This window comes from Poecile atricapillus, chromosome 2 (genome assembly GCF_030490865.1).
Source record: "Poecile atricapillus isolate bPoeAtr1 chromosome 2, bPoeAtr1.hap1, whole genome shotgun sequence".
NCBI classification, from domain to species: Eukaryota; Metazoa; Chordata; class Aves; order Passeriformes; family Paridae; genus Poecile; species Poecile atricapillus.
Window position 1 is genome coordinate 58,626,117 of NC_081250.1, and position 26,805 is coordinate 58,652,921.

At 35.3% G+C, this 26,805-nt stretch overlaps 1 protein-coding gene across 3 annotated transcripts in view; it reads right to left on the reverse strand.

The window, feature by feature from the left end:
* Positions 1-26,805, reverse strand: part of ATP9B (ATPase phospholipid transporting 9B (putative)) — a 154,062-nt gene that overhangs the window by 54,760 nt on the left and 72,497 nt on the right. For all 3 annotated transcript variants that reach the window (XM_058831637.1, XM_058831636.1, XM_058831638.1), the window contains exons 10-11: positions 23,193-23,268; positions 16,098-16,174 (exon numbers count right to left, since the gene is read on the reverse strand). In XM_058831637.1, the coding sequence (XP_058687620.1) occupies positions 16,098-16,174; positions 23,193-23,268 (153 nt within the window). The remainder of the gene's footprint in view (positions 1-16,097; positions 16,175-23,192; positions 23,269-26,805) is intronic.

The window sequence follows — 26,805 nt, forward strand, 5'->3', positions numbered from 1 at the left end:
CAGTATGGTACACTGTAATCAATATCTTTCTCATTCTTTTAATTAGTGGAGTCAAAGATGGGAAAAGCAGAGAAAACACAAGAATATATAAAGTGACCATTTACTAAAAATGTCACCTGTTCCTGCTTTTTCTGATATCAATCTTCAAACATGGTCTCACTACTGGTTTAGCTGCAAGAGCAACAATGAAACCTTGAAAACATTTTCTGAAGCACTTAAAACCTTTTACAGGTTTTATTAATTTTAGAATTGAGCAATAATGAAGGGGGAGGACTGGTCTACTTATGTTCATAAAACTGAAATAAACTTTACTTATTTAGTCCACTCCATTTGACTTATGCAGAAGTAATTACAAGAAAATAGTTCATTTGATTCCAGTAACATTTTCTGTCTTACCTTTGGCAAAAAAAATATTCATCCTTCATGCAATTGAACCTTTGAGCAAACTGAAATATTTGGTATCACATTAATACTGCAGTTTTATGGAACTGAATTATGTTATTTCTACACTGATTTCAACAAATAATTTTAGATATTTAATGTTAATTGTATGCCCAAAGAAACAAATTACAATTACTTCTCTGTATTTTTACATACATCAGTCCATCTCCGATGCACCGGCATTGAAAACAGCAGATATTTTAAAACTCAAGAAGAAATACAGGTTATTGTCCAATGAAAGAGAAGCTCAAGTACATTTTTGTAGTGTTCTGATGCATATTCAAAACCAGAGGTTTAACTCCTCTTAAAAGCAGAATACTTTTATTATGTTTTGCAATTACCCTTCTAACTTGCCTGGTTTTACTTTAACACACTATTCATAAATGAATATTTATGTGTTTGGAAATAAACTAATCACTTTGGAAGCAGAATTCCCTTTTGTAAACAGAAATATCTATAATGTTAAAAAGAAAAAGAAAAAAGGAAGACTCACATCGTTCTTTCTCTCTCTCTGCCTCATTTAGTCATCCATTTTATATTGTTGCCTTTTCCAGACTCGACATCATCTGAGTCTGGATACTCAAATTGAAGCTTGAGAGTCCTCTCCAGGATTTTAGAGGTGCTTAGCTCTCTCTAGCTGTCTACTGCAATAAAAACTGTAAGTGAGCTATTTCCACAACTGCACTTCAGTAGGGCTCAGTTGTTTGAAGTAAGGCACTCGTTTTGTCAAATGCCAGTCACAGATTTTCATAACCTTCCTAAGTGTGTTTTTTTGTTGTTTTTTTTTTTTTTTTCAGTTGTATCCTGGTTTACCTGAATGAGAACGATTTGCTCTACTTGTAGTAAAACATTCTCTTTCAAATGATCCCAATGAGAGAAACTGAACACGACTCATTCTTAATATCCTGCCGACTATAAATTTGTCTTTCATTAACACTTTTGCGGTTTGGTAAACTACACCACTGCCTCTAAATATTCTTCGGTCTGATGTTTATTCTTAGAACGAGTGTTTGCGCAGAGCACTGAAGCCAAGCCGTGGCTATTTGGCTTTTGCTCGGCATTGCCCGAAGGCGGGAGGCTGGAGCGGGCAGCGCTGCCGTGCGCGCTTTGGTCAGCAGAGGGCGCCCGCGCCCGTCGGTGCCGCACGGAGCCTCCCCCGGCACCCGCCGCGTGCAGCGAGAAACGCTCCCAGTTAATTACTCGGCTTTGACACTTCAGATTGTGCACTCAGACTCTTCTATTTCCTCCTTAGCAAAACGTTACACTTCATACACCTTTATACAGTCACACTCTGGCACCTTAAGGCAGCGGGAGTCAGATGCTGTGCGACCGTATGTTCTCTGACTTGGCCGCGTATGTGTCACGAACGCGAATGATTCGAACGCTGTACAGAGCACATTAAGAAATCCACAAGGTTAACAGCGCCTTAAATTCCGGTGTCCATACATGGACTGTGCTGTATTATAAACATACTCTCCTCCTATTAAAAGCTACTGGCTGAAAACCTTTTCTCGAAACCACCTGTCAATTTAGAATAATTGCTTCAGTAATCTAAGATAACTAGTCATACTGGAAACTTCATCAACCAAAAGCATCCACACAGTGAAACTCTTAATTTATCGGGACTTTCTTCAATTTTAAAAAATCTAGGTACACAGCACAGAAGACATTTAGAGTTCCTAAGCACTTGCAATCCTCCTTATATCTGATAAATATCACTAAAACGTGGAATCTTGGGGGTGGGGGAAATGCAGGATTTAAAGATGCTTAATTTTACACTGGAACACTATCTTCAGATTTATATTTCATATGTACCTTTTACATGTGCTTGTTTTATCTGCTTTAAGCCTGGCCGTCATCGGCTTCAACTCAAGACTTTTCTACGGATGCCATCATGTAATCAGGTCTTTCAAGGGTCAGAATACAGAATAAGCAGCTTTACACATTACACACTATTATTAAAACCCACTCAATGGAGATGGCATTTTTTCAAATCTGAGTAGGTTAAAAAAACATGATTTACTCTCTCACAGATTAAGATAATCAGCTGTACCAAAATAACTGCAGAATTAGCACAGGGAGAACTGGTTCAAAAACTTTTATTGTGTAGAATTTGCATATATAAAAATAAATAAATGCAAAAATTTGAGATATATGTAAAAAAAAATTAAACAGCTTAGTAACAGGTACTACTTCCTTCAAGTGAAAAACAACTGCAAAAGGGACCTAACAAATTGTCAGCAACAGCTAGCTCTTTCATTTGCATAAATTTTAGGAATAGTAATATATCTATACTTCAGACCATGTGTCTGACTGGTCTAAATAAAATTTTCAAACAGAAAATTGCACAAATGTAGTGTTTTCATAGTAGGGACCGAATTTGTGGGTTTTATATATGGCACAATATGTTTAATAATATTTCGCAATGGTATGACAACTTTACAGCTTATTCAAATGCATCTTTGAAATTGAATACTGGAAAATATACACCTAAAGAAATCCAACATTTCCGTATTCCACATTCAAAATAATCTGTTAGTAACTCATCTCCTCATAGACCATCTAGATTAAACTATTAGAAGAGATTATTACATTTTGTAATGAGTTTAATCTCACACAGGGCTGGGGTAAGAAAGGTCAGAGCTAAGGTTATCAAAACACATGGCAATTTTTCCATTAAGAATATAATTAAATAAATGAAGCCAAGAACTCAGAAAGTCTAAGCTTATTTCAAAATTCATTGATCCCAAACTGAAAGTAAGCTTAAAGACAGTTGAAAGAATATGTTTTCCTTCCATTTTACTCGTGGTTAAATTGAGAGGTGCATTTTCAAATTTTCTTTCCAGGTAAATTGCATACATTTTATTTTATTACATGTTGTTATTTTAAAAGTTAATGAAAGTTGGAAAAAAACTTCGGTGAGAAACACTGATACATTAATTTGATGCTTATGCCATAAAAGTAGATGGAAATCGGAGCTGCAACCTTTCTTCAAGGAAATGTAAATTAAGTAATTCAGCAGATATAACACACAGATTATTAAAGTGGCTGAGGAAACTTTCAGAAGATGGATTAGCCAATAAATGCAAGAGAATGAATAAAAGTTCTTGAATGAGGAATTAAAATTGGCAGTATGCAGTGATTCATTAATTGATGGAGCATTTCTACAAGCTCCCTCCTCCTTTGCTATGTATCCTCCATGTCCATCATTAAACCCGTCTCAGCACAGGCCCAGATACAAACACAACCATCCAGGTATTTTTACACAGGAAATCAGGTTAAAAAAATGAACAACCACACAACACAGAGCCTCTCAAAGTTTGTTTTGAAGCATTTTCATCTGAATACTATTCATAAGGAATATGAATGTATATTTACATACAGTGATGTTCAAGAATAAAGGAAAAAACTTATGAGGCAGGAACTGAGAAAGACCATTTTGACTGCATTGAACTTTTGTCTCTGCCCCTAGCTATTCCTGAGTATAAAATCCTGTTAGCCTGCAAGCTGAGAGTGTTTCAAAAAGCCTGAGATACATATTGAAAGAAAAACTTGTTTTTATTTTTACTTCAAAATTATAAAGGAGCTTGAAAGCTGCTCCATACAGAGGCAAATCAGCAGTTGTCTCCTGAAAGATTAATTAAATGTCAGAACAGGGTAAAATTTCAAAGAAAGGGGAGTGAGCCTTCTTCAAGCCTGAATAGAAATACCCAAAATAAATCCAGAGCAAATGTCCACAATCATTTAAGGCACAGAAAAAACAAATCTTCTCAATGCAGACTTCTAGATAAGATTTCATGTGCAACTTCTTACTAGTGCAACATGGGCGATTACTTACTAGTATTATGCAAAAACATCAATTTTCAGACTCAAATATGTGGTAGAAATTATGATCTGAACTCTAGAATTTCTAGCCCAATTTTAAGGCACTGATGTGTTTACAAATAAAACTGTCCTGAAACAAATATCCAACTTTTTAGGTAAGGAACATCAACAAAAAGGTTTATAGGACAGTTATTATTTTTATAATACAGTTACATATTATTCATAATCTATATAATGTCTGTGTTACTAGTGCCTTCTGTCCTAAAACAAACACAAAATATATTTCAAAACAATTAACAGAACACGTTGTTTTGAAATTATTCTTGGGATCATACAAACAAATAAGGTTCTGGAATAATATTTTCCATAATATTGTTCCATAGAGATGAGAAGTATTTGTCTTTCTGGTCAGACATACAAAAGAGCTGTGAGTATGTACAAATGCATACACATAACACATATTTCAAATTTTGTACTTAACTCCAAATCTGTTTTTACTGACAGAGAGATTAATATTTCTAAAATTCTGCTTTCTTAAGTTTTAAGACCTGCATTTCATTATCAGAATTCTGCAATCAAGTGGTGTGTGTGTGCATGTGTGCAGGATGGTGGTTTTATTAAACAAAGCCTCATCCGAATAACAAAAATTAACTTTATAATATCGCTGCATTTTTCAGGTTTTCTACATCATTAAATTTATCAGCTGAAATAGCTTTATTTCTATTAAGGAAGCAACAACAACAAAAAAAATCTTACCATAAAAATCAACTCCTTCTTTTTGTGTTTATATTCTTAAAGACATTTTATGAACCATTTCATACTTAATGGTTTGCAAGCAATCCCAACAGTTGGGAATTGTGTGAAAAGTTGCACAGATTGACAGATGAAGTGAAAAGGTCTGTATTAATTTTCCAAATAAAGAAATGCACGGAGTGGTATTTCACTATGATTATACTCTAAAGTACCAATTAGAACGCATATCAGAAACTAGAGCAAGTTGACACTCTACAATAAAGCAAATAATTTCCAGTTGGAGGGGCAGAAAATGTTAATATGCAATGTTCAAGACTACAAGAATCTTTGTAAAAGGAAGTAGCTAATAAGGTTTAATGATGCATGTCAGGAAGCCACAGTATGTAGGGAAACACAGCTGGCTTCATTTTGTAAACTATTTGATATACACATCTTTCTAGTTCACGATTATCAGCTGTGCAAGTGCCACAGGGGACAGTTTAGCCTTCAGATCAGGATATTCTTCTTGTTCTCTAAATTACAAGTAAAATACATTAATATAATATGGTGCTGTAGGCTAGTGCCCTGACTAAAGCTTATCAGCTTACAAAAAAGATTAAAGAACTCTTCTGTAAGATTCAGTTTGAACAATCTCAGCAGAATAAACAGGCTGAAGAATACCGAAATAATAAATATATTTATAATACAAATCTACACACATTTTTGAATGTCAGATTAAACCCTGAAAGTTACTAAAATAAACATGAAATGCCATTTATATTAATTCATACCATTTCAGGAGGCATGTACTTCTTTTATTATTAAATTAATATTAATAAAGAAATCATGGGTATTATGGATAGATTGCAGTTATACAAAGCAGTACGCCTCCTGCTTTACTGCACTCCAAGTTGCTCAGTGACTGCAATATGCAGGTGACAGCAATTAGCAGCAGATGACAGAAGCACTTTGAATTTGTACCAGATGGCAGCTAAGGGTCATTGGAAGCTAGCAGACCTTCCACAAGGAAACTGTTGTGTAGTACAACTATAAAACTCTCCAGTACTTAGAAATAAATTATTCAGGTTCTCAAAGAAAATTGGAAGGTCAAAATTGAATATAAAATATTATGCAAGGCATTAAAAGCTCACCTAGTGCTCACAGAATTAAACACATTTGAAAATAAAACTGTGCATACAGAGCATATCTTAACCTCACAATGGGGAGAGTCATTACAAAACTAGTAGGAACATCAGCTAATGTATTTGCTAAACAATTCAAACCTGTGTCTCAAAGGAGGGGCTACATAAACACACTTTTTCTTCAGTGCAAGAGTAAGATACTGACTGAATACATGCTTCAGTGCAAGAGGAAAAAAAGGCCAAGGGAAGATTCATACATGGAATACAACACTTTAATGGGTACCCTCCACACTTCTGACAGTGCCCTCCGAAGTACTGTTTCACAGCTCAAACACAATTAGGTATATCTCATTTGCAAAAATGAATTCCCACAACCTCCAAATTTATAAACACACACAAACTTGCTTCAATTTTTTTTTAGCTGCAAATCGAGAGTGAGATCCACTTAGATGAAGCACAGCCCTGCACTAGGTACTGCATAAACTACCTCAACAAGCCAAGGAACAGACAAACTGATTTGAGTGCAAATGATACAGTAATAGCTGAAACAAAAACCCAAAAGTGAGAATAAGACGTGGACACACAACCAGAGAACCTTTGGGAATTTCAAAAGTATGTATAGATAAGGTTAATAAAAAGGCTACTCAGCTGCTTATGGGGAATCTCTTCCCATGCATAAAACTTAGAAAATCAACCATGCATTCATAAGTTGAAGCCAACAACTCGATAGCAGAGCAGATGAAAGATACATGAGCTGTGATGAAGGCAGATTTAAAAGGAAGGTGGATAGGCTAAGGGCTGGATAGGCTAAGGAGGAAGGAACACGTGGAAAGATGGTAAGAGGTAAGAGCTGAAGAGGTGAACCAGGATCATGATTTGTTTTTCACTGCAAAATGAGTGCACACTAACCAAGACACCATTTTTCAAGGTAAACAAATTGTGACCGATTAGTATTTGATAATTTCATCAAAGACTTAAACCTTCTTCTTCACAAATGTACTACATTGTCAGAGGGAAGGGAAGGGAAGGGAAGGGAAGGGAAGGGAAGGGAAGGGAAGGGAAGGGAAGGGAAGGGAAGGGAAGGGAAGGGAAGGGAAGGGAAGGGAAGGGAAGGGAAGGGAAGGGAAGGGAAGGGAAGGGAAGGGAAGGGAAGGGAAGGGAAGGGAAGGGAAGGGAAGGGAAGGGAAGGGAAGGGAAGGGAAGGGAAGGGAAGGGAAGGGAAGGGAAGGGAAGGGAAGGGAAGGGAAGGGAAGGGAAGGGAAGGGAAGGGAAGGGAAGGGAAGGGAAGGGAAGGGAAGGGCTAGTAAAAGTATTAGACAAACAAGAGTAACTGGGTGGAGAAGCAGAACAAGGCAAGGGGAATGCAGTCAGAAGAAAGGTATATTGAATACAAAGCAGAGGACTGGTGCTGGCAGAATCTCTTCCAGAGACCATACATATAGTAGGGAATCACAACAAACTGAATAAAAAAAAAATTTAACAGTTCTTTCAAAAAACCCAAATCAAAATTTACCCAAAATGTCAAACTTAGACTAGAAAAAGAGCCCTGTGTGACTGGCAGAACAAAAAAAACTAAAAAGAAAAGCCTATCTCTCAAACCCAGTAGGCATCAGTAAGAATCTTATTTTCTTTCTTTAGCTGAGTCACAAGTCATTTATCTTTGCTTTTATAAAAGAAAATATTTGAGTGAATTCCTTGGAGACTATAAGATTAAGAAAAGATTCCACAATGTCTCCAAATCATAAAAGAAATCAAACTGAATGCTGTTTTATATAAACAGTATTTTGGGATACATTCCAAAAGATATAATGGGAAGAGAATGAGGTTTAAGAATACAGAGTAATCCACTCTTCACAAACGAATCCACAATCTAAACTACATTATTTCATCTTGTACAAGCTGGAATGCTGATTTTAATGTTAAATGTATCCATAGGCATGCTCTCTGAACTGAGGTAAAAAAGAACGGCAAAGATTGTATTTGTTAGGAATATGACAAGCTCGTTACTTCAAGTGTGCAAACACAACTCAGTAAATTATCTTAGTTATGATCACTATGTTCAGCCTACATGAAAACAAATACTATGTCCTGATATGGAGAGAATTTCCTTTCCCTCTAGATATCCATCACTGTAGACTAAGATTTCAAGTCATGTGAATCATGATGGTTTCTGAACCTCCAGTAATTAGAGAAAATACACGAGACTTCAGATGCATGAATTATTGACTTACACATATGAAAACTTCAAAAGACATTTTTATATACTTGCTCTACACAAGGAGAAGGCTATCTAATAATAACAGTAAACAATAATTAATGCTTGTAAAGCATCCAAATAAAAGTTGTGAAAATCTGCATTTTGAATTTTTGTGGAAACTGGAATTGTGAGCATCTACAAAAATGCTCAATATACTTTGAACTTACCCATCACTAAAACTAATATATCTATTCCTTATTATATATTTCCTTTCCATATTGGAAAAAATCAAGCTTATTCAGAAAAATATGAAAACAATTACAGAAATAATGAAAATTATACAAAAGACAAATTATATAGGCTTTCCTTTATAACAGCTAGAGTTCAACTAGTTCCCTTCAACAACTAATGACCTTAGGCACACCTGACTTTCTACACAGTTGCAGCATCAAGTTTTTGAAACTGTACATTTCAAAAATGTTTTTGTATGGATCTTAACTAAGGAAAAAAATAATTCCAAAAATAAGGCTTCAGATTTCCAATAAAATCCACACAATAAGGAAGAAAAAAATCCACACAATAAAAGTGCTGACTGTGGTACATTACTCTTATTAACAAACACCCAGTGCATGGAACATAACCCCAATGTAGGAAAACACACAACAGTCTCCTTCCACAACATCAGTATTTTGGTTGCCACCACTTCGGCTTACTCACTGCCAGCAAGGCCGTGCATGTAGTGCCTTCTGAAAGCTCTAAGCCATGGGATGAGGTTCCAAGTACCCTCTGAGAGACTGTGCCCTTTGCTCCTACCATCTCCACCTCCCAGCAGCTGCATTTTGCCAAGGGCATGATTAAATTGACAATTAAATTGGCAACAAAGCCGTAAGGAGCAACGTAAAGGTAAAAGCAAACTCCCTCAGCTGATTAGCAGCAGTGGAGGCAGGAGCTGAGAGGAAATAGCCATCATAGTCTGCCTCTCTAAGAGCTTACTGGGATATTCCCCACAAGCCAAATGTGCAAGGAAACTCCCTTTTGCACTGTCTCCTGTAGAATGACAGCATTTCAAATGATTTCTTTACTTTACCACAAATAATTCATGTTAGCCTAGATTACCACAGGTAAAATACATGTAATTTCTGGTGAATAAGCTGAATAGCAGGCTGTTGCTCTTCCATAAGCTGATCCATTTTAAGAATTGTTCTATTTTGTGAGGTTAATATATTTTAATAGATTAATAAAGTACTTCAGAAATGGTATACCCCATCACTGATCCTTCCTTAAACACCACTGTGAAATGGCACTGAACTACTGAGACAAATTCTAACCTACATGTGTTCTAAAAATACTAAGATGACAAAATCCAAGCAACTTTTTAATGGGAGTCTCCAAAATGGGAAGAAAGCGATCACAGAACATCACATTTCCGATGGAAAATAACAAGAATTTAGGACTCCAAGTTAGACATGGCTTGTGGCTTGTCATTCATGTTCTGGCATATATTAATTTTTATCCTTTTATAACCTTATAATAGGGAATGAATTTAACATTGTAGGAATTTTACAGCTGTGAATAAATCATGTGTCTTTGCAAAATCAGCGAGAGAGTTTGGCATGATCTCTAAAATATAGTGTAAACTCTAAACTATACAGTAAGCTCAGAAGTTTACCCAGAGTACAGTGAGAATTCTCTTGCACTACCAAAGAGCCATTCCCTCGCTTCTGTATATTGTTGTATAACAATGATTTTGTTTAGAACTAAACTCTATATTGTTGTCCATACTTTGCCTTGCAGTGGGATTGTAAACAGAAAGTGGCACCAATTGAAAAAATGACAATGATTCAACATTCAGTAGTACCATAACACAGCACAGCCAACCTCTTCAGTCTGGTCCTTGTGCAGCACTCAGGCTGAGTGCATCAGGCACCACACAGCAACACAGTGTAGCACACAACTTACAGCCAGAAAAGACCTATCAAATGCCTTGGTATATCAATTGCACGATGTTTGATTATTGGTTTCAGAACAAATAAGAAGTTAGGGCATAGGTTATTCTGTAACTTTAACTTATGAAATGATAGCAGGCCATATCATGGAACAACTCCAGCTCAGGGATATAACAGCAAAGTAGATAAGCAAGTCATGATCTAATATTTTTGAGATGCCAAAGAAAATACATTAGGATCAACTTTAATGCTACAAGCATCATATGCACACAAACCCAAAATTAGTATATTTTGAAACCTAAGAGTATTGTAAAACATTCAGCTAGGCTGGATGAGAAATTAAGTTGAATACCTTAAACTGACCACTCTCAGTTCCTATTTCTTTTGTGGCTTTTCCGCTTTCCTCCCACCCCACCTCCTTTATCTCTCTCATGCCTCAGTTTCCCATTTCTGGTACAACAATTTTATTTCTTTTGAGGAGAACAATGTAAAGAAGAAGAGAATAAAAACATATACATCACTACTTGAAAAACATTGCTAGTGTGGATAAAAGTGCCCTACCAAGTCTCTGAAAAGAAGCAGCGTGCTGTAAATAAAATACGTGAGTGTACAAAACCCCCCAGCAAAACAGACTGTTTGCATTAAGTGATTTCTGCCTACATATACACTCAAGGAAGTCAATCAAGACTTTCAGTCTTACTGTTTTTTTATTGTCTTAAAATCATGGTATAAATCTAGCATTCTTCCAGTTTTCTATGTATCAAAGAAAATGGCAAACATCAGCTCTTTTATGTGGAATTATGCTTTTTCCATACTAGTCATTAATGGATTGAAATTTCCACTGACACTTGCTATTTCAGTTAATGGTATTAATTACAGCAGGTAGATGTTCTCTCTGTCTCAGAGTAAAGGAGACCCAAATTTTGTCACTGGTTTGCCAAAACACTGCTGACTGTTTCCAAGCATCAACATTCTTACGTTCTCATTTTGTAACAACAAAGGTGGCTCCTCTGCCATTTAGCCCTTTCTTTCCAAACTTTTAAAGAAAAATACCTTTTGTCTTCCTCCTTACCTAACACTGTTCCATCCTTCTTGCTGAGACACTCTAGACTTTTCAAGGCACTACTCTACTTCCTTTGCTCAGTGATGCAAAGGAAGAGAGAAAAGCATCAACAACACTACATTATATGTATTTCTCTGTGGCCTGATCCCACAAATTCTCCCATACACCAAGAGAGGGATTCTCATGCTTCATGGGAAGCTGGTAGCTCAGCACTTTCCTGGACAGAAGCTGTGTCAGGGACAAACTAAGTATAGGGACTATATACTTCCTCTAGGTGACAACTCTCTCAGTTTTATCCAATAAGAAGAGAAGCTTTTAGGAGGATTAACTACAGCAGACTATATTCCAATAAAAAGTGCAGCATAAACATTTTCCTTATAAATCCTTAACATTTGCCATGAAGAACCATGTAACAGTTTTCACTCTTCTACTCTTACCCTGACCCTTCAGACTTACAGCCAGAGAAAGCCATTCTTCTCAAACAGTCTATGAATATCAAATTATCAATTTAGTAAAAAAAATATGCAAGTGAACTTACTGGGCTCTTGCACAACAATGTAGCAGCAGGATAAAGTCAATGTCCTTATGAAGCTCTGAACAGAAATGCAAATTTGACTTAGAAATGTCAGCCTTTGGGGTAGAACAGATAAGAATGGCTTACTTAAGAATGCCACCAACAAGATGTTGGACAAGCTAATTTATTGATGTTCAAAAAAATTTGCCAAGGTAGAAGAAGCATATATTTTGAGTATTGGAAAAGCTAAGCTGAACAGGGAAACTGGGGAAGAGACATCTGCTTCTGGGAACACACGAATCTGCTCCAACCACTCCATTTCACTCCAAGTAAAGAATTGGAGGTAGGGGTGTCCCTTTTTAGCAAATATTTTTCAAAAATCATCCTCATAAAAAAGGGAGAAAGAGCATAGATAAAAGCCTTTTAAACACAGAGAAGTAAATTTGGTCACAACACAGTAGGAAGAAATTTTGTGGGAGGAAAGAACGAGAGAGAGAGAGAGAGAGAGAGAGAGAGAGAGAGAGAGAGAAGCAAAGTGATTTTGCCTCAGCTTACCAAAATAGCAAGGCTGTTTACAAATAACCAAGGGCAACATATACACACAAGAAGAAAACAAACAACCACCCTTTTGAGATTTTCATTTCTTAAAGAAACCAAATGAAAACAGCAAACAAGCAACAAAAGCAGGAACCATAAGAGTAGTTAGCTTTCAGGCTAGTTAAGAATTAGGGTAAAAACAGTATTACTATTTTGATGAACACTAAATGGTTACTATGAAGTTTTACTTCTGATGTTAAAATTTAACAGCAGAAGTAGAATTCCATAAAATAAGGGGGGAAAAAAGTGTTTTCAATGCTGCTTGTAAGGATTAGCAACATTAAAACTATTTTTATACTAATCTGAAGCACACTAGGCAGATTACATGCTGTAGCTCCTTTAGAGAGGCTACTGATTTCTCAGGAGTTCCATTTATGATAATTTCTACTAATTCTGATGCATATATTGTAAAGTCCAAGTAAATTTAAAGTTTCAATTTTAGTATACAAAATACATTCTGTTGATTTCCATCTCCCACCAAGGATATTGTGGTTTTTTAACTTCACCCCCAAAATCTATTTCCACTGATGGAAACAAGTCACATTTGCAGAAGGGCTGCATCAACAGTCTTGCTGTCTATGAAGACCAAAGCTGCAAAAGCAACTCTGAATTTAGATAAGAAAAAACTGTTCTGCACTTTAAACAGGTAAGAATAAGAAAACACTGCAAAATGCCAGACAAAATAAATAAATAACCTTAGTTTGTTAATTTCCCTCTTGGTTAATTAACACCTATAAATGACCTTTAGCATTGACAAGTCCAACTTCATCCAGAAAGCCAAGGTTTAAGAATATCTATCCAAATAGGATTGATTACTGATTACAGCATTGTGAGGAGCACAATTCAATCTGATTTTTTTTTTTTCTTTAAAGGCTGGAACTGCATTCCTGAGTAAGCTGATGTGACTGCCAATGAGGTAAAATGCAGAGAGTCATTACACTATAATGTTGATGTTACCACTTCCACATTTATCTGATGCACAGAACATATATCATTTTAGACAGAAATTAAACCTTTCCAGAAATAATTTTTCTTTATATTGTTGGAATTAAAAACATATTGAATTGATCCATTAAGAAAATTCTATGCTCTCTATCTTTGTGTTTTTCAGACTGTGTCTGCATCCTTAGGCAATGAAACAATTTTTACAATTGTAATAAAACAAGTAAGTGTTGACTTTAAGTTAAGAAAATTGTTGCTTGAATGACTAAATACTTCAGCAAACACAATAAATCCTTCTAAGTTTAACATACAGATAAATCCCATGCTTGAACAGGTACATAAATTTCACAATTTTTCTTATGCAAATTTTCCTAAACTTATTTCAGCTTTAGTCTTTTGATGAGTGCTTATAGAGCAGGCCTGCATCTCTAAATTTCAATATAATTGGTTCATTCAAAAAGCATGTACCCTGAAGAAGGAAAACTAAAAATCTACCATTAGAAAAAACAAATTTATAGTATGAAATACAGCAGTAATGTTATTCTCCAGCAAAAAATACAACTGTAGCATTAACTGTATTTCAATGAAGAGAGGACTGATAAGTCAGGCCCATGTATTTCTTGCGTATTTCAGGACATATGAGTTTCAGTTTGACAGTGTAATTTGGAAATCATAAATCTCAGTGTTTGCCTTCTCCCAGAGAAAGAAGACACCAGTATCACTGAACTATGCTCCCAATAAGAGTCTATCAAAACGTTGTACAGGAAAATCTCTAAAATGTTATTTGTATTTGTTTTCAAAGAGCAGCAGAGAGAGACAATGTGCCATTTAAAACTAGTTTCAAGCAGTATTTCAAACAATTATTTCCTAAAGCAGAAAAGGCTGCAGACTTATTCTCAAGTTTGCAGCAACAGCACAATTGATCAATTTAATTTTAATTTTGTTTCAGTAAGTTGGACGCAAATTTCTTTTTTTTTAATGTTCAAATCTTTAATCTTTCAAATGTAATATACCTTCTACTCTCAAAGGCTATTTTAAACTCCCTTTACCCTCCTTTTGAGTCCTAATACTACATACCCTACCTACCATGTAACTGTTATCATCAAGCTTGAGAAAACACAGGAAGATTCCTGAGGACACAGAGGAGGAATGAACTGAGTATTGTTTGTCTACCTTCTCCATGGCTAGGTAGCACAAAATATCACCTTTGTCTTATCATGCAGAAATATGCAAACCAATCTCATCCCATGGCAGAAGATAAAGTGACAGTAAGATGCAGATTCCACAGAAAGGTACAGCTAAAACTACATCTTTAAAATGATGACTATTTTTTACGGTGCAGTACTCCATTTTAGCACTTACTCAGCTGTGAGAGCTGTAAGTGTTTTCCTGTTTTCAGCTCCCAAATTCATCCTTGCTGGCCATGTTACATGTTGATTACTGCTCTAAACATGGTTGTTCAGTCCACAGAGACAAGATATCCATGCCAATACTATTGTTGAAATAGTCACATACAAAAAATTTAACATTTACTAAAAGCCTAATAGATCCCCTGAATCTGTTGAATTTAAGTAATGCATGTTACATTCATGCATACTTCCCTATTAGTTTACTACATTAAATAATTCCATTTTAAACACTTGTGAGAATTACTTATTAGTCAGAAGTTGCTCAGAATTCTCAACAGAAAGATTTTGTTACTAAAGGGCTCATCTTGGTATCAGGTAGAAGAGAAAATAACCATACACCACTAATATTCTGGTTCCATTTTACTCTATTAGTTTAAAATGCATGTTACAAAGATTAAAATAATAAAAGGCCATATTAATCCTGGTAATGGTACATATCACCTCTCTCTGTCAATGAGACATTTAAAAGCATCTATTTATTAGAAACACAAATCAATACACTCAGGGGACTGCAATAACTGCTTCAAGCAATTTGTATTATCATTTCACTCTTGATGTTCTTACTCAGAGCAACTTATTATGAATGGCGTGAAAATGGCAACCTGTCACAGTTGATTTTTTTTCTAAACCTCTTGCAATAATTTTTTCCTTTCTTAATATAATTACATATTACTAAACACAGGTCTAGGTTGTAAGGCACAGCCCACAGCTGAAGTTTTATTTCTTTGAGAGTGCTCCCCAACTTATATTAGAAACATTACTGATTAAGTGAAGAGCTCTTTGTTGTGTTTAGAACTGAAAGAATCTTTTACAGAGAGAAGCACTGAAACTTCTGGTATCTTCTTGATAGAAAAATCCTTGAAAATGTTTTAATTGCTTGCAAAAATCTCTGAAAGAGTGTTCTGGGTACTGACTGGAACATCAGTTAGCTTGTTCTACCACCACTTGTTATAAACACTCCTTAAAACTACTGAGTACCTTTAGCAAATACTTTACAGTGAAATAATATGGGAGAAGTGAAGTGTCTGTGAGACAGAATTATAAAGGTGTGAATAAGAACATTGATACTTCAAAGACATATGCCCCCATTACTACCTGTAACATTCCTAGCTAAAGGAAAAATTAATTTACTTTCCAAAGGAGACTGTGGCAGAGTTCACTTCTTGCACCAAAATTCAAGGTAGCAGCACACATGAAACATATTAAAAACTTTTAGATTTTTCAGTTTAGGTACATCTATTTTTTTTCTGAGGACAGAATCTGTCAATCACAGAGGAAGACCAACTTACCTTATTTTTTGGATTGGATGTGTTCATTACGCTTCGTGTTTCCTTGCCTGTATAAATAACAACACCAATTACAGTTCCTGAAAAACAAACAAAAACCCAGAGCTGTCAAAAGTAAATGAGAGAAAATTTTTCCAAATTAAAACTTGCACTAATTCAGTTCCTTAAACAAATCAATTGTATGAAAAAACTCCAACATTTATGTGTAACATTGTGAGTGTTGTTTTTCAGAATATAAAATAAAGAAACATTTTAACTTCTGCAATAAACATCCATAAAGATGATAACACACTTTCTTTCTTTTTTATGGAAACAATACTTCCAGTGGAACTGGTTAGAAACTTGTATTTGAACTTAAACTTTCCTCTGTTTTCAGAACTTAGGACATAAATAACTGCACAGGGAATTAAAAAAATGGGTAAAGTGGTGCTGAATATATCACATACCAATTGCCTGCTACCTCTGCCATCTATAATGATGTAAAATCTGGTTCAGCCAATTAATTACTTTGATAGAATGTTATACAGAAAAAATTCTCTTCATTAGCTTATAAAAATTTAAATTTTTTAAATTATCTTTTAGCTTTAATTATCTTTTAGTCAATTTTTACAGCACGGTATAGGAAAATTTGGCTTCAGCCAAAAATTTTATGTTAAACAAAATTTTATTCTTTATTAATATGTCAAATAACACTTTCTAGCATAAAAAACTCCCTTTACTTCTATTACTTCATTAAGTGACCTGAAATGTCTTTATGGCAGTACAACCAAGAATGTGATTTTTTTTTGTGGTCGCTATGCTATAAAAAATAATAAACATAACTATTCAAAAACTCTCTTCTCAGAAAACTTTAAAAAAAGTAGAAACATGAAACTTAACCTTAACTTAATTTGACATTAAGACATTAACTTAATTTGTCTTTGGCAATTAGAACCACATGTAAGATTTGCTACCACTACTCTTACAGCATAACAGGTTGTAAAAGATTGAAGAAACACCAGAAGACAAAAAAGATGATAGTGAATTAAAGATGTCTGCATTTACTAAAAAATAGGAATGTTTAATCCCTGGCAACTAAGTTTTATGCAGCTTCTTGCTCACCTCCTCCCCAGAGCACCAATGATAGGATGGCGAGGAGAACAAGGAAAAAGGAATTAAAAAGAAAACAAAACCAACTAGTCAACAAATCCCTCTTGTCTAAAAAAAAAAAACAAGAAACAAACCATCACAATTCATGGATTGAGAAAATAATGGTTTAATGATTGAAACAAAGTAAAACTTGACAACAGTACTAGTATTACTTGTGATAATATAAATGATTACAAATACTGTAAAGAGAAAAAAGAATAAACCCCAAAAACCCAAGTGAAACAAGTGATGCGTAGTACCACTGCTCACACCCACAGATCAATGCCCAGACCACCCCAAATTTCCTCCAATAGTCACTTATCCATAATTTTGGAACCCTTTCTATTGTCTCCAACTAATGTCCACATATCGCTTTGGGGCACTTTATTTTGGAGTGATCCTGAGCTGACCTCTGTCCAACAGTCAGAACGTACTGGACAATTCTCTGTAGGGAATCTCCTCCTGCACACTACAGCAACCCCTGCCTTCAATAGGTATTTGCTTCAAGAGAGGCTGGGGAGGACTCTACATTCCAAATGGTACATTTCTACAAAGTTTCACCTTGCTAGGCTGCTGCAGCTCAGAAAAACAAACTGTCCTACTTGTCTTGAATTTTGCTCCTTGAAAAGATGGTTTCAAAGGTGAAAGATAAATTCCATTTTGACTATGGAACTCAGAGCAGAATTTTGGTTAGATCTTACTAAACTGCTGCTTGTAACAGTTGTATAACTTACAAAGTTGTTGATCTTAGATTTTAAACTTTCTGACATGAGCACAGTATCAGTGGTAACTAAGCATTCCTTATATCTGAAGTACTGGTAGTGAACTCTGTCCCTATTTCAGTGTTGTCCCGCAGTGGTTGTACCAGGGACAGTTCTGGTTTCTAGTAACATGAACTGAATCCAGTCTGGGATTTCTGGAAGCACAGCTTTACTGCAAACCTCAGCTTATTAAAAGCAACAACTCACGTATCTTTATGTATGGGGCCTCTGCAAACTGGGTCTCATACACTGAGCAACCACTGATAGCTACGGGTGGGGTGGTTAATGAGGGGGAGAGAAGTTAGGAGACACCACTAGAACAAATGTGGGCCTAGAAAAAGAAATAAAAGCAGACTTGTGATAGTTAGGCATACTCTGAATCCTGTGTGTGATCATATCAATTTTACTATCTCCCAAGTACCACATGAACCATACTTTAAAAACCAGGGTGTGCTTAAATTAATTAAAGTTGTAATTAAGAGTTGGCAGAAAATACTGCTTTTGACAGCTATGCAGTTATATAAATTGTTCTGATTTTATCTAAAGTGACTTCACAAGACTGACATCTGCCAAAATGATGATGCCATTTCATTAATACAAATCTTCTCTTAATAGGTATCTCAGCAGGTTTCTCAGAAAGCTGCATTATCTTTTTGAAACACACTGATCATTAGCACAAGTGGAGAACAAAAAGCTGAACTCCATACTGTAGTGGACATTTTGAGGCTTTTTAAAATTTAACTGCTAACTTTCCTCTCTCCCTTTCTGAAATGAAACCCACTGAAGCTTTCAATAAACACAAACACCTCAGCCACTGATGCCACAAGCACAAACAATCTGAAAGATAAATTATTTAATTGAAGATAAACTAAGGTTTTCAGACTAGTGAGTGGTTTATGTTATTTGCTTATATTTAGATGTGTTTCTCCAATAGTTTTGCAAGTTTTCACTAACCAAAATTTCCTTTCCTCCAGACACTGTTATTAATTCTATAGTGATAATACAGATATTAAGAATGACAGAGACTCTGTGCCTTACTGCTACTTTTAAAAACCTGCTAGAATGTTGCATGTAAGGAGAAAAATCAGAATGTTTTTTCCTATCTCACTTATTAAAGAATAACAAAAGGATGACTGCATGCTTCGGACTTGAGAGAAAGGCTTTTGATTTCCATCCCTGCCAGAACGTCAAGTGTGATTCAGACACATTAATCTCTGTCCTTTTGAGGGTTAGGATAAACATCATACAGGTGGTCACCAGATCTCCATCAGAGCCTTACAGCAAAGGGCAGAAAACCCTGCAGACTGGATATCAGTAGGAATCCCCATTTACATATCTAAACTATCAATTTTGAAACTGGGTATAATATTAGGTGTGGTAAAATGGATTCCCCCCCTCCCCATATAGCTTATTGTTATTCTACGGGGTAAAGAGACATACTAAATCCAAGGAAAGTAAATGCCTTCCAAATGTAAAAATTTGAGTAATCTCACTCTCCTGAACATTATATTTTGATATTAAAAAATGACATGGAATAGCTAATTCTTAATTTTTTTTGGAATTACACAATTTTGTTGAATCAATTTTTTAGTTCCCAAAATTTATGAAGAAAATAGAAAGTCTTAAATTGTAGCAAATACTTTTCTTGTCACTTCTACTGCTCTAGCAATATGTGCTTTTTTTCTGTGTAGAAACCATTATTGTAGTATTCTGATATTTTCATGAGCTTTAGTAATCTGCATTCAAGATGCAGTTGATAAGATTTCATGAAACCTTTATACACTTAAATTTACTGTTACTGATCTGCAAAATAATTGATTTGTGGTCTCTCTCTTCTAGAACTGTCAGGGCATCAGCAACCAGAGCTCAAATTTTCTGAGGTATTTCCCCACATAATTCCCCAAACACTCTTCCCAGCCTAACCTTGACCCTCTGTACCACCTTGACAAATAGCAATGGCATCTATCCTGGGGATAGTGAGTTATCCTATCTGACACAATGCGTTTTTTGTAATATGTCAAAGAGTAGTATCAGGAAATTCAGCATCGATTAACCTCTGTGAGGAAAACCCCCTCATCCAAAAATTGTTCTGTGGGTCCTATACAAAACCATTTTTAATTATTTATATTATTATAATATATTATAATATAATATATATTATAATATATAAAATATATTATTATAATAATATAATAATTAATTATTATAATTTTTAAAATTATGTGCAACCCAGGTACATATTCCTTTTCTGGGTGTCAGATGTAGCTCTCTCTCTCTCTCTGCTCCTGAGACCAACACCATCAGTCAGTAATATGTCAAGATAATACTGCTAGATTGACCCAGAACACTTTGTAACAGCCTACAAGGGGTTAGAAAGGCCTAACAGGGTCCCAGTGAGTCACACATTTGCTTGGCTTAGTAACAGATGATGTCCAGGCTGCTTAGAGAGCACTGGAGGAAGCAGCACTCCAAGCCAGACTGCATTAAAGACTGTCATAGTGAAGAGTCTTAGGGTAATTGAAGAGATGTACAGGAAACATTGCAGGGCAGAACTCTTCCCCCAACTACCTGGGGTCAGCCTCCAACCCCCTTTCTTGAACCAAAGTGGAATAGCAATAGAATTACTAGGTTTTCACAGAGAAGTCATAGATTTTTTTGGTGAAAAATACCTGTGTGCAAAAGAGCTGTGAACTTAGACAGTAAGGACACTGAAATCCAATACAAGTGTGGGTGAGGTAGCTGTCTACAGAGTAGAAAAACTGTACACTTTCACATGCTATGGGCTGTTTATTCTTCAGTTTCCATGGAATCCTAGTGTCACTTGTCTGTAGAAGCTGTGCACAAGCATATTCTTCCACTAGATTTTTCAGATATAATGAAGGGCTGTGACCAACTATAGTAGGGGAGGGAATGCAGAGGTACCTGCAAATTTGTACAGGCAGAGTCCACCTTTGATAACCTTCCATGGCAGCTCTAAGCAAGTCAGCTTCTATGTGTTTATAATGCAGTCAGACAGTGACCAGCATTTTTATTATGATTTTCAGTTGTCACAAATTTTGGAAATTAAATTATGAAGTCTACTTTAAAAAAAAAATGCAAGCAGATTTAATTAGCTCAGCATCAAGTGTTCTGACTTAGTTATGTACATTCAGCTTGGAAGTGAGATGGAAGCAACTGAATGATACACCAGTTATCAACCAGATCTAGAACACCTTACTTTTAACAATTTGCTAGATGTTTTACCTTATGGTCTTCCTCATGACTGCATGTTGTACAGTGTACCTCTAAGACATTATAAATGCCTTATTAGATAAGCAACAAACTGAAGGCAAAAATTTTCTACTTTTTGCTGAAGGGCTAATCCTATCAAATGCTAAAATTACATCCACAGAAGTCCTGAGTAATTTTTAAAATCTGGATTTTTGCCCTAAAAGACATGGAGTACTTATAAGAGAGAAGCATGTTATCATGGCGTTAAATTATAGTTAATACATGAAATGAGGTGAGCAAAATGAAAGACATGCCAAAGGTTATATATAATTGTTAGATATAATTAACAAAATCAGTTACTAAAGGAAATTATTTTTGTCTGGTACCTTAAATCAAGAAAATTTCTGTATGCATAGCACAACACAATTTTTAATTTCTTGATCACATTATTTTTCTCTTCAAAAGGGGCTGCAGTCTTGAAGAGCCATTCAATATCTTTTACTTCGAATTATTCAGTGAATTTCCCCTTTGTCTGCCTTAAAAGTCTTATTCCACTGTTAAAAACTATGTTCCAACAATAGAATTATCTTTTCCTATGTTTTTCCACTGCCATCATTAATAATGAGCTGAAGTCCTTCATAAATTATCAAACTTTCACAAGACCCCTCAGAAGTAAAACCTCAAACTTATCCCAAGGTATACATTTTAAGGAGCACTGTTTCCATTAATATGGGTGCCAAATTTAGATAGCAGATCAAGAGCAATCAGTCAATAGCTACACTTCTAAACAAAATCATCTACCATGGAAATGAAAACATGAACAGCTTTCAATTAAAATTTAAATGCAGTGATTCAGAATTACTGACTTTGCACATTCTTTGAGTGTAGTTTTCCTCTGAACATAGATTTGAGGAAAAGGAAACTTAAACCAAGGTTACACAGTACTGAAATTTATAATTCATGAGAAGCATCTTTTTATACAAAGTTAAAGATCTTGGCTACCTAAGTGAAAAACCTAACTGAGGACAATTTTAGGCATCATCCACTTGACCAAAAAGTTTTAGAGAGAATAGTTTTCTCGTGCAGTCAAACCAAACAACACTAAGAATCAAAGAACATGACCATCTTTTCAGCATTCAGGAAAGGAGTGCTCAGTCACAGACTCCTTTGCTACCTCCTCAGAATTAATCCTTTCCTCATAGCCTTCCAGCAGGCCCCTCAGTGATGTATGAAATCTTCATAGCAGGGACTAACTATATAGTTTAGCTGGAGACACTTTTATTTTCTTCCCATTTTTTGGCTATTCCCAGTTGTTCCAATTCCCCATCTTAAATCCTAGTTCTCTTCAGAAATCATGCTCTTAGTCAATTCCTTAGTCTTCACGCAGAAGAATAACCACAGCTCTTTTGACTTTCCTTACATAGAGCAAAAATGAAAGAAAATAAATTTCTGCTCTAAAAAGAGTCTGAATACAGCATCTAGGTATTAATGCGTACTCATTTATCTGGGACATATATGTAACAGTACTAATAGTTATATCCCAGTGTTTTAAAATTACACAACTTTATAATTTATCTAGTCTTTCTGATTAAGACTTAATACATAAAAGAAAAACTCCTGAAAAATGCAAAGCCATCCTTGCTTTTCAGCAGGGAAAAGCATCCACTGTGAGCTGAACAGAGCACCTTACCACTGAAAGTTTTAATTAAATCAAAAAGGTCAGTGACTTCAGTAGGCTACAAGGGACTGCATTACTGAAAGATCAAAATTTAAGTTAAAAAAAAACCAAAGCTATTAAGAAGGATTAAAAATGTATGAGAATATTTTGAGCTGGATGATGAAACCAACGGGAAAGCAGGAAAGCAACAGTTTGATAGTCTGGAAGATAAAAGTATTTTACAGTGTGAAATATTAATGGCTTTTGAAAAATAAGGATGCACTTCCATGGAAGTATTTGATATATGCTGATACATTAGCAGCTTTGTATTGCAACACTTACCTGAAGCAACAACAGTGCTTGCCCATAATGTATTTTCTATGCTTAGGCTCTCATGAACTGCAGGATCACTGTCTTCCTGTTAGAAATAAGAACAGCTAGTATGTAAACTACCATTACAAAAAGTTAAGAACCATGTCAAACCACCTGAGTAACTGACACAGGATGTTTGCATCCTCCTATCCATCATTGTATAATAGCATTCACTGCACATACACAGACACAAATAACTTTCTAAGAAGTGAAATAATGTTAGAAGTTCATATTACTTCTATCTTATCATATTAAAAGAACTAGTCAAAAGTATTTTAAAAATAACATATACTTTTCCTCAGATGTATCAAAATGCAGAACAGTATGTTACAGTATATGAGCTGAAGGAAGTTATGAACACTAATTCCTGAAAATTAACACCCTGTTTTCTATTTAAATCATCTAGAATTCATATAGCGAGTTATGGTCATCATCATTTTGCACCTGATCAACATTATATAAACTTCAGGGAAAAATATTTAGACTTCTAAAATGAAATGCAGGCTTGTATTATCTTACTACATGTTTACAAAATATATACTCCTTGGGAAAACACTTCCAATAGAAAACTGCTTCCATGATTACTTTAAACTTCCCCTTTTTTTCCTCCCCTCTCTCCTCCCTAGCAATAATGATCTGCAGATTGTAAACAGACAATCTCTCATAATCAATTTGGAGCATGTACAGATTTGTTACTCATTAGCAGCTGTGAAATGTGCTGTTTACAACGAAAGGAAACTTTAGGAGGTAGGATAATCAAGTGTATTTGATCGAATTACAGATTGTCGCTAAACATTTTGCAAGAAAGGGGAAATTACTTATTTATCAAAATACACAAAAAATTCTACACCTTGTCAATAATCAAAACCTATGCCCATTTTTCATCTCTCTTTTGAAACAACCACCAAACACAGGATGAGCTTCATAGAAATTTCTGTTTCAAAAAAAGAAAAATCTCCAACTAAGCACATAAGTCTTTGTGCATAGATCAAGAGATCCCTATATAGCAAGGAAACTGTAGTTCTTACTCTCCTAAGTGAGGAAAATTTGTTGTTTGAAAGGCATGGAGAACCATTCAACCAAAAACAGAGGGGGAAAAGAAGGAGGATATGGAGTTAGCCTGAAGAAGAAAACCACAATTTTTGAATCAAGATTTATATTCTGATAATCCTGGGACTCTCTCAGTTGGTTAGGGCATGGCGCTAATTATGCCAAGGTTATGGCTTCAATCCCCATTATGGGCCGCTCACTTAAGAGTTGGACTTGATGATCCTTGTGGGTCCCTTACAATTCAGAATATTCTGTGATTTTGTGAAGAATCATCAATGTTCTATAAGATTAGCCTTAAATGAAGAAAAAGGAGAATTGTTTTTTGATTCTTACATCAGGAATTAGTACTGCAATAATTATTTGCTATACTGCTAAATCTTAATGCTTAGATTCCAGGTTTGATTTACAATTGTTCCCAAATTATTTGGGTTCTCTGATTATTTCTGATGTTTATTCCAAATAGAAAGTAAAAAGAAGTGGAAAATTTTCAAAAAGAGCAATAACCAAGGTCAATATAGCTTCCACCCTAGATATGACAAAATAAACTTGACTTCTAATGGGGAATATGACAGACATTTAGGAAACAGGCACCTAAAAAGGGAGCATAGATACTGCTGATTTTTACCAAAGAGGTCATAAATAAAGTCAGCAAAATTAAAATAACAGGCAATCATTCTTAAATATGTACTTAACCTGTGTAACTTCCTCCCATTTCAATGTTAAAAGGTGACACAGGTTCAAGGGTGAACTGGGTAAGTTTAGAGGAGGAAAATTCATTGCAGGTTACTTAAAGAAAACAGATCTAACTCAGGAAATTTCCCACATCTTGAGTTAAGAGACAGATGACTCTTTTGAGGAGGTACTACTGTGTCCTTATTCCAGTTGTATGCTGCTTCCCAGCACTCTGCTTCTGGCTATTGTCTAGAACAGGATACTAAGCCAGGTAAATTTTTTTTTTTCCTCTTGTTCTTCAGTCAGCAGATTTTAAGAGTATATTGTGAAACTCTTCCATATTACAAGAAGAAATCAAAAGCCCTGCAACGATTGTGAAGAGCTGACAACAGGGCCAGGAAAAAGTCACTTGTCCAATGTCTACCACTGCTAAAAGAGTTAGTGAAACACCTTCCTTTAGGTCATTCAGAATAGGAAAACATCAAATGAGCTCTCTCTCTTTCCATCATGCTCATCTACAGAATTGTCTGGCCAGTTATATAGCATCTGCTTATTTCATTATGATACTTTCCTGTCTTTATATCCTCACATAAAATTTTCAGCTTTCTACAGTTCGTTCCATTTCCCACATACCACACCTTCCATGCCCAAACAGATGATGACTTACCCTCATTTTTCTTTTGTCTTAAGTTATTCGAATGAAAAATACACAGTGCATTTAAGGCTTATGAGTTTAGCTGTTTCACACTATTTTTATCTGTGCTTCTGGAGAGATGGTAAAGATAAATGAAGCAGGGAAGGACAAGAACTGCAATTGCTGAGTAAGACCAGACCTGTGTTAAGGAGAAATTTCTGCAAATTTTCTGACACTAACAGAACAATGCATGTTTCAGGTTAAATGAAATTCATCCCTCACTCTCATAGCAGAAATTTGACATAGAAGGGCTTCTTTGTCCAGCTGACAAAGTTTTGACTTAATGTCTGCTGGGTTGAATTTCATTTACCAGCTATATGTTTCTTGGTCTTTGCATTCTGAATTAAGTTCATTACCAAATTTGTGCAGTTCAGTGCTATATTCAAGCTTCACATTCAGGCTCAGTTTTTTAATATGTGAGCAGCATTGATCATAGAGGTTTAAATTGTCTATAGGTTTGTTTTCAGAAATTAGTCTGTAGCTCTTGCATGTACAGAGAGAAAGATGATCAGTGAAACAGAAATTGAATACAACCCATTCTCCGTCCTTTTGTAATTAATTTCATAAAGTCCTGTCATGAATTCATAATACATCTGACCAAGGATCATGACAAATTTCAAGGAGTTATTTAAAAAGTATTTTTTTTTAATTTTTGTAAATAACAAGAGAGGTCTTTAGGATGAAATACCTAATCCCTAAGTGAACCAGTATACCACTTCTATTTGACCTTTTCTATTTGTTCCTGCATGGCAGGATACAGTATAACAATTCCCATCAACTTTTGTAGGAAAGTGGAATACACATTAATTATCTTGAATCACTGAAGAGATTCCTTCCCTAACCTAACTCCACAGTTAATTTTTCTGGCTGTGTTCCTTTTACTGGCATGTGTTTTGGACAGGGTCAGATTAGGTTCCACACATATTAGCTCCCTAGTCAAGCTGTCTGTATAGTTGTTACTGCTAGCATAAAGGGAGTCAAAAAGACTTGCAAATCATAATGCCATTCCCTTCAGTGGCAACATAAAAGTAAGCCAGATTGAAGGGAACACAGCCATTACTTCAAAACAGGTAATTCTTTAACAGCAAACATGAATTAAAAAAATTACTTAATGTTCTCTCTACTAAAATGTAAGACATACCCAAGAAAACATCTGTATTATTAGTG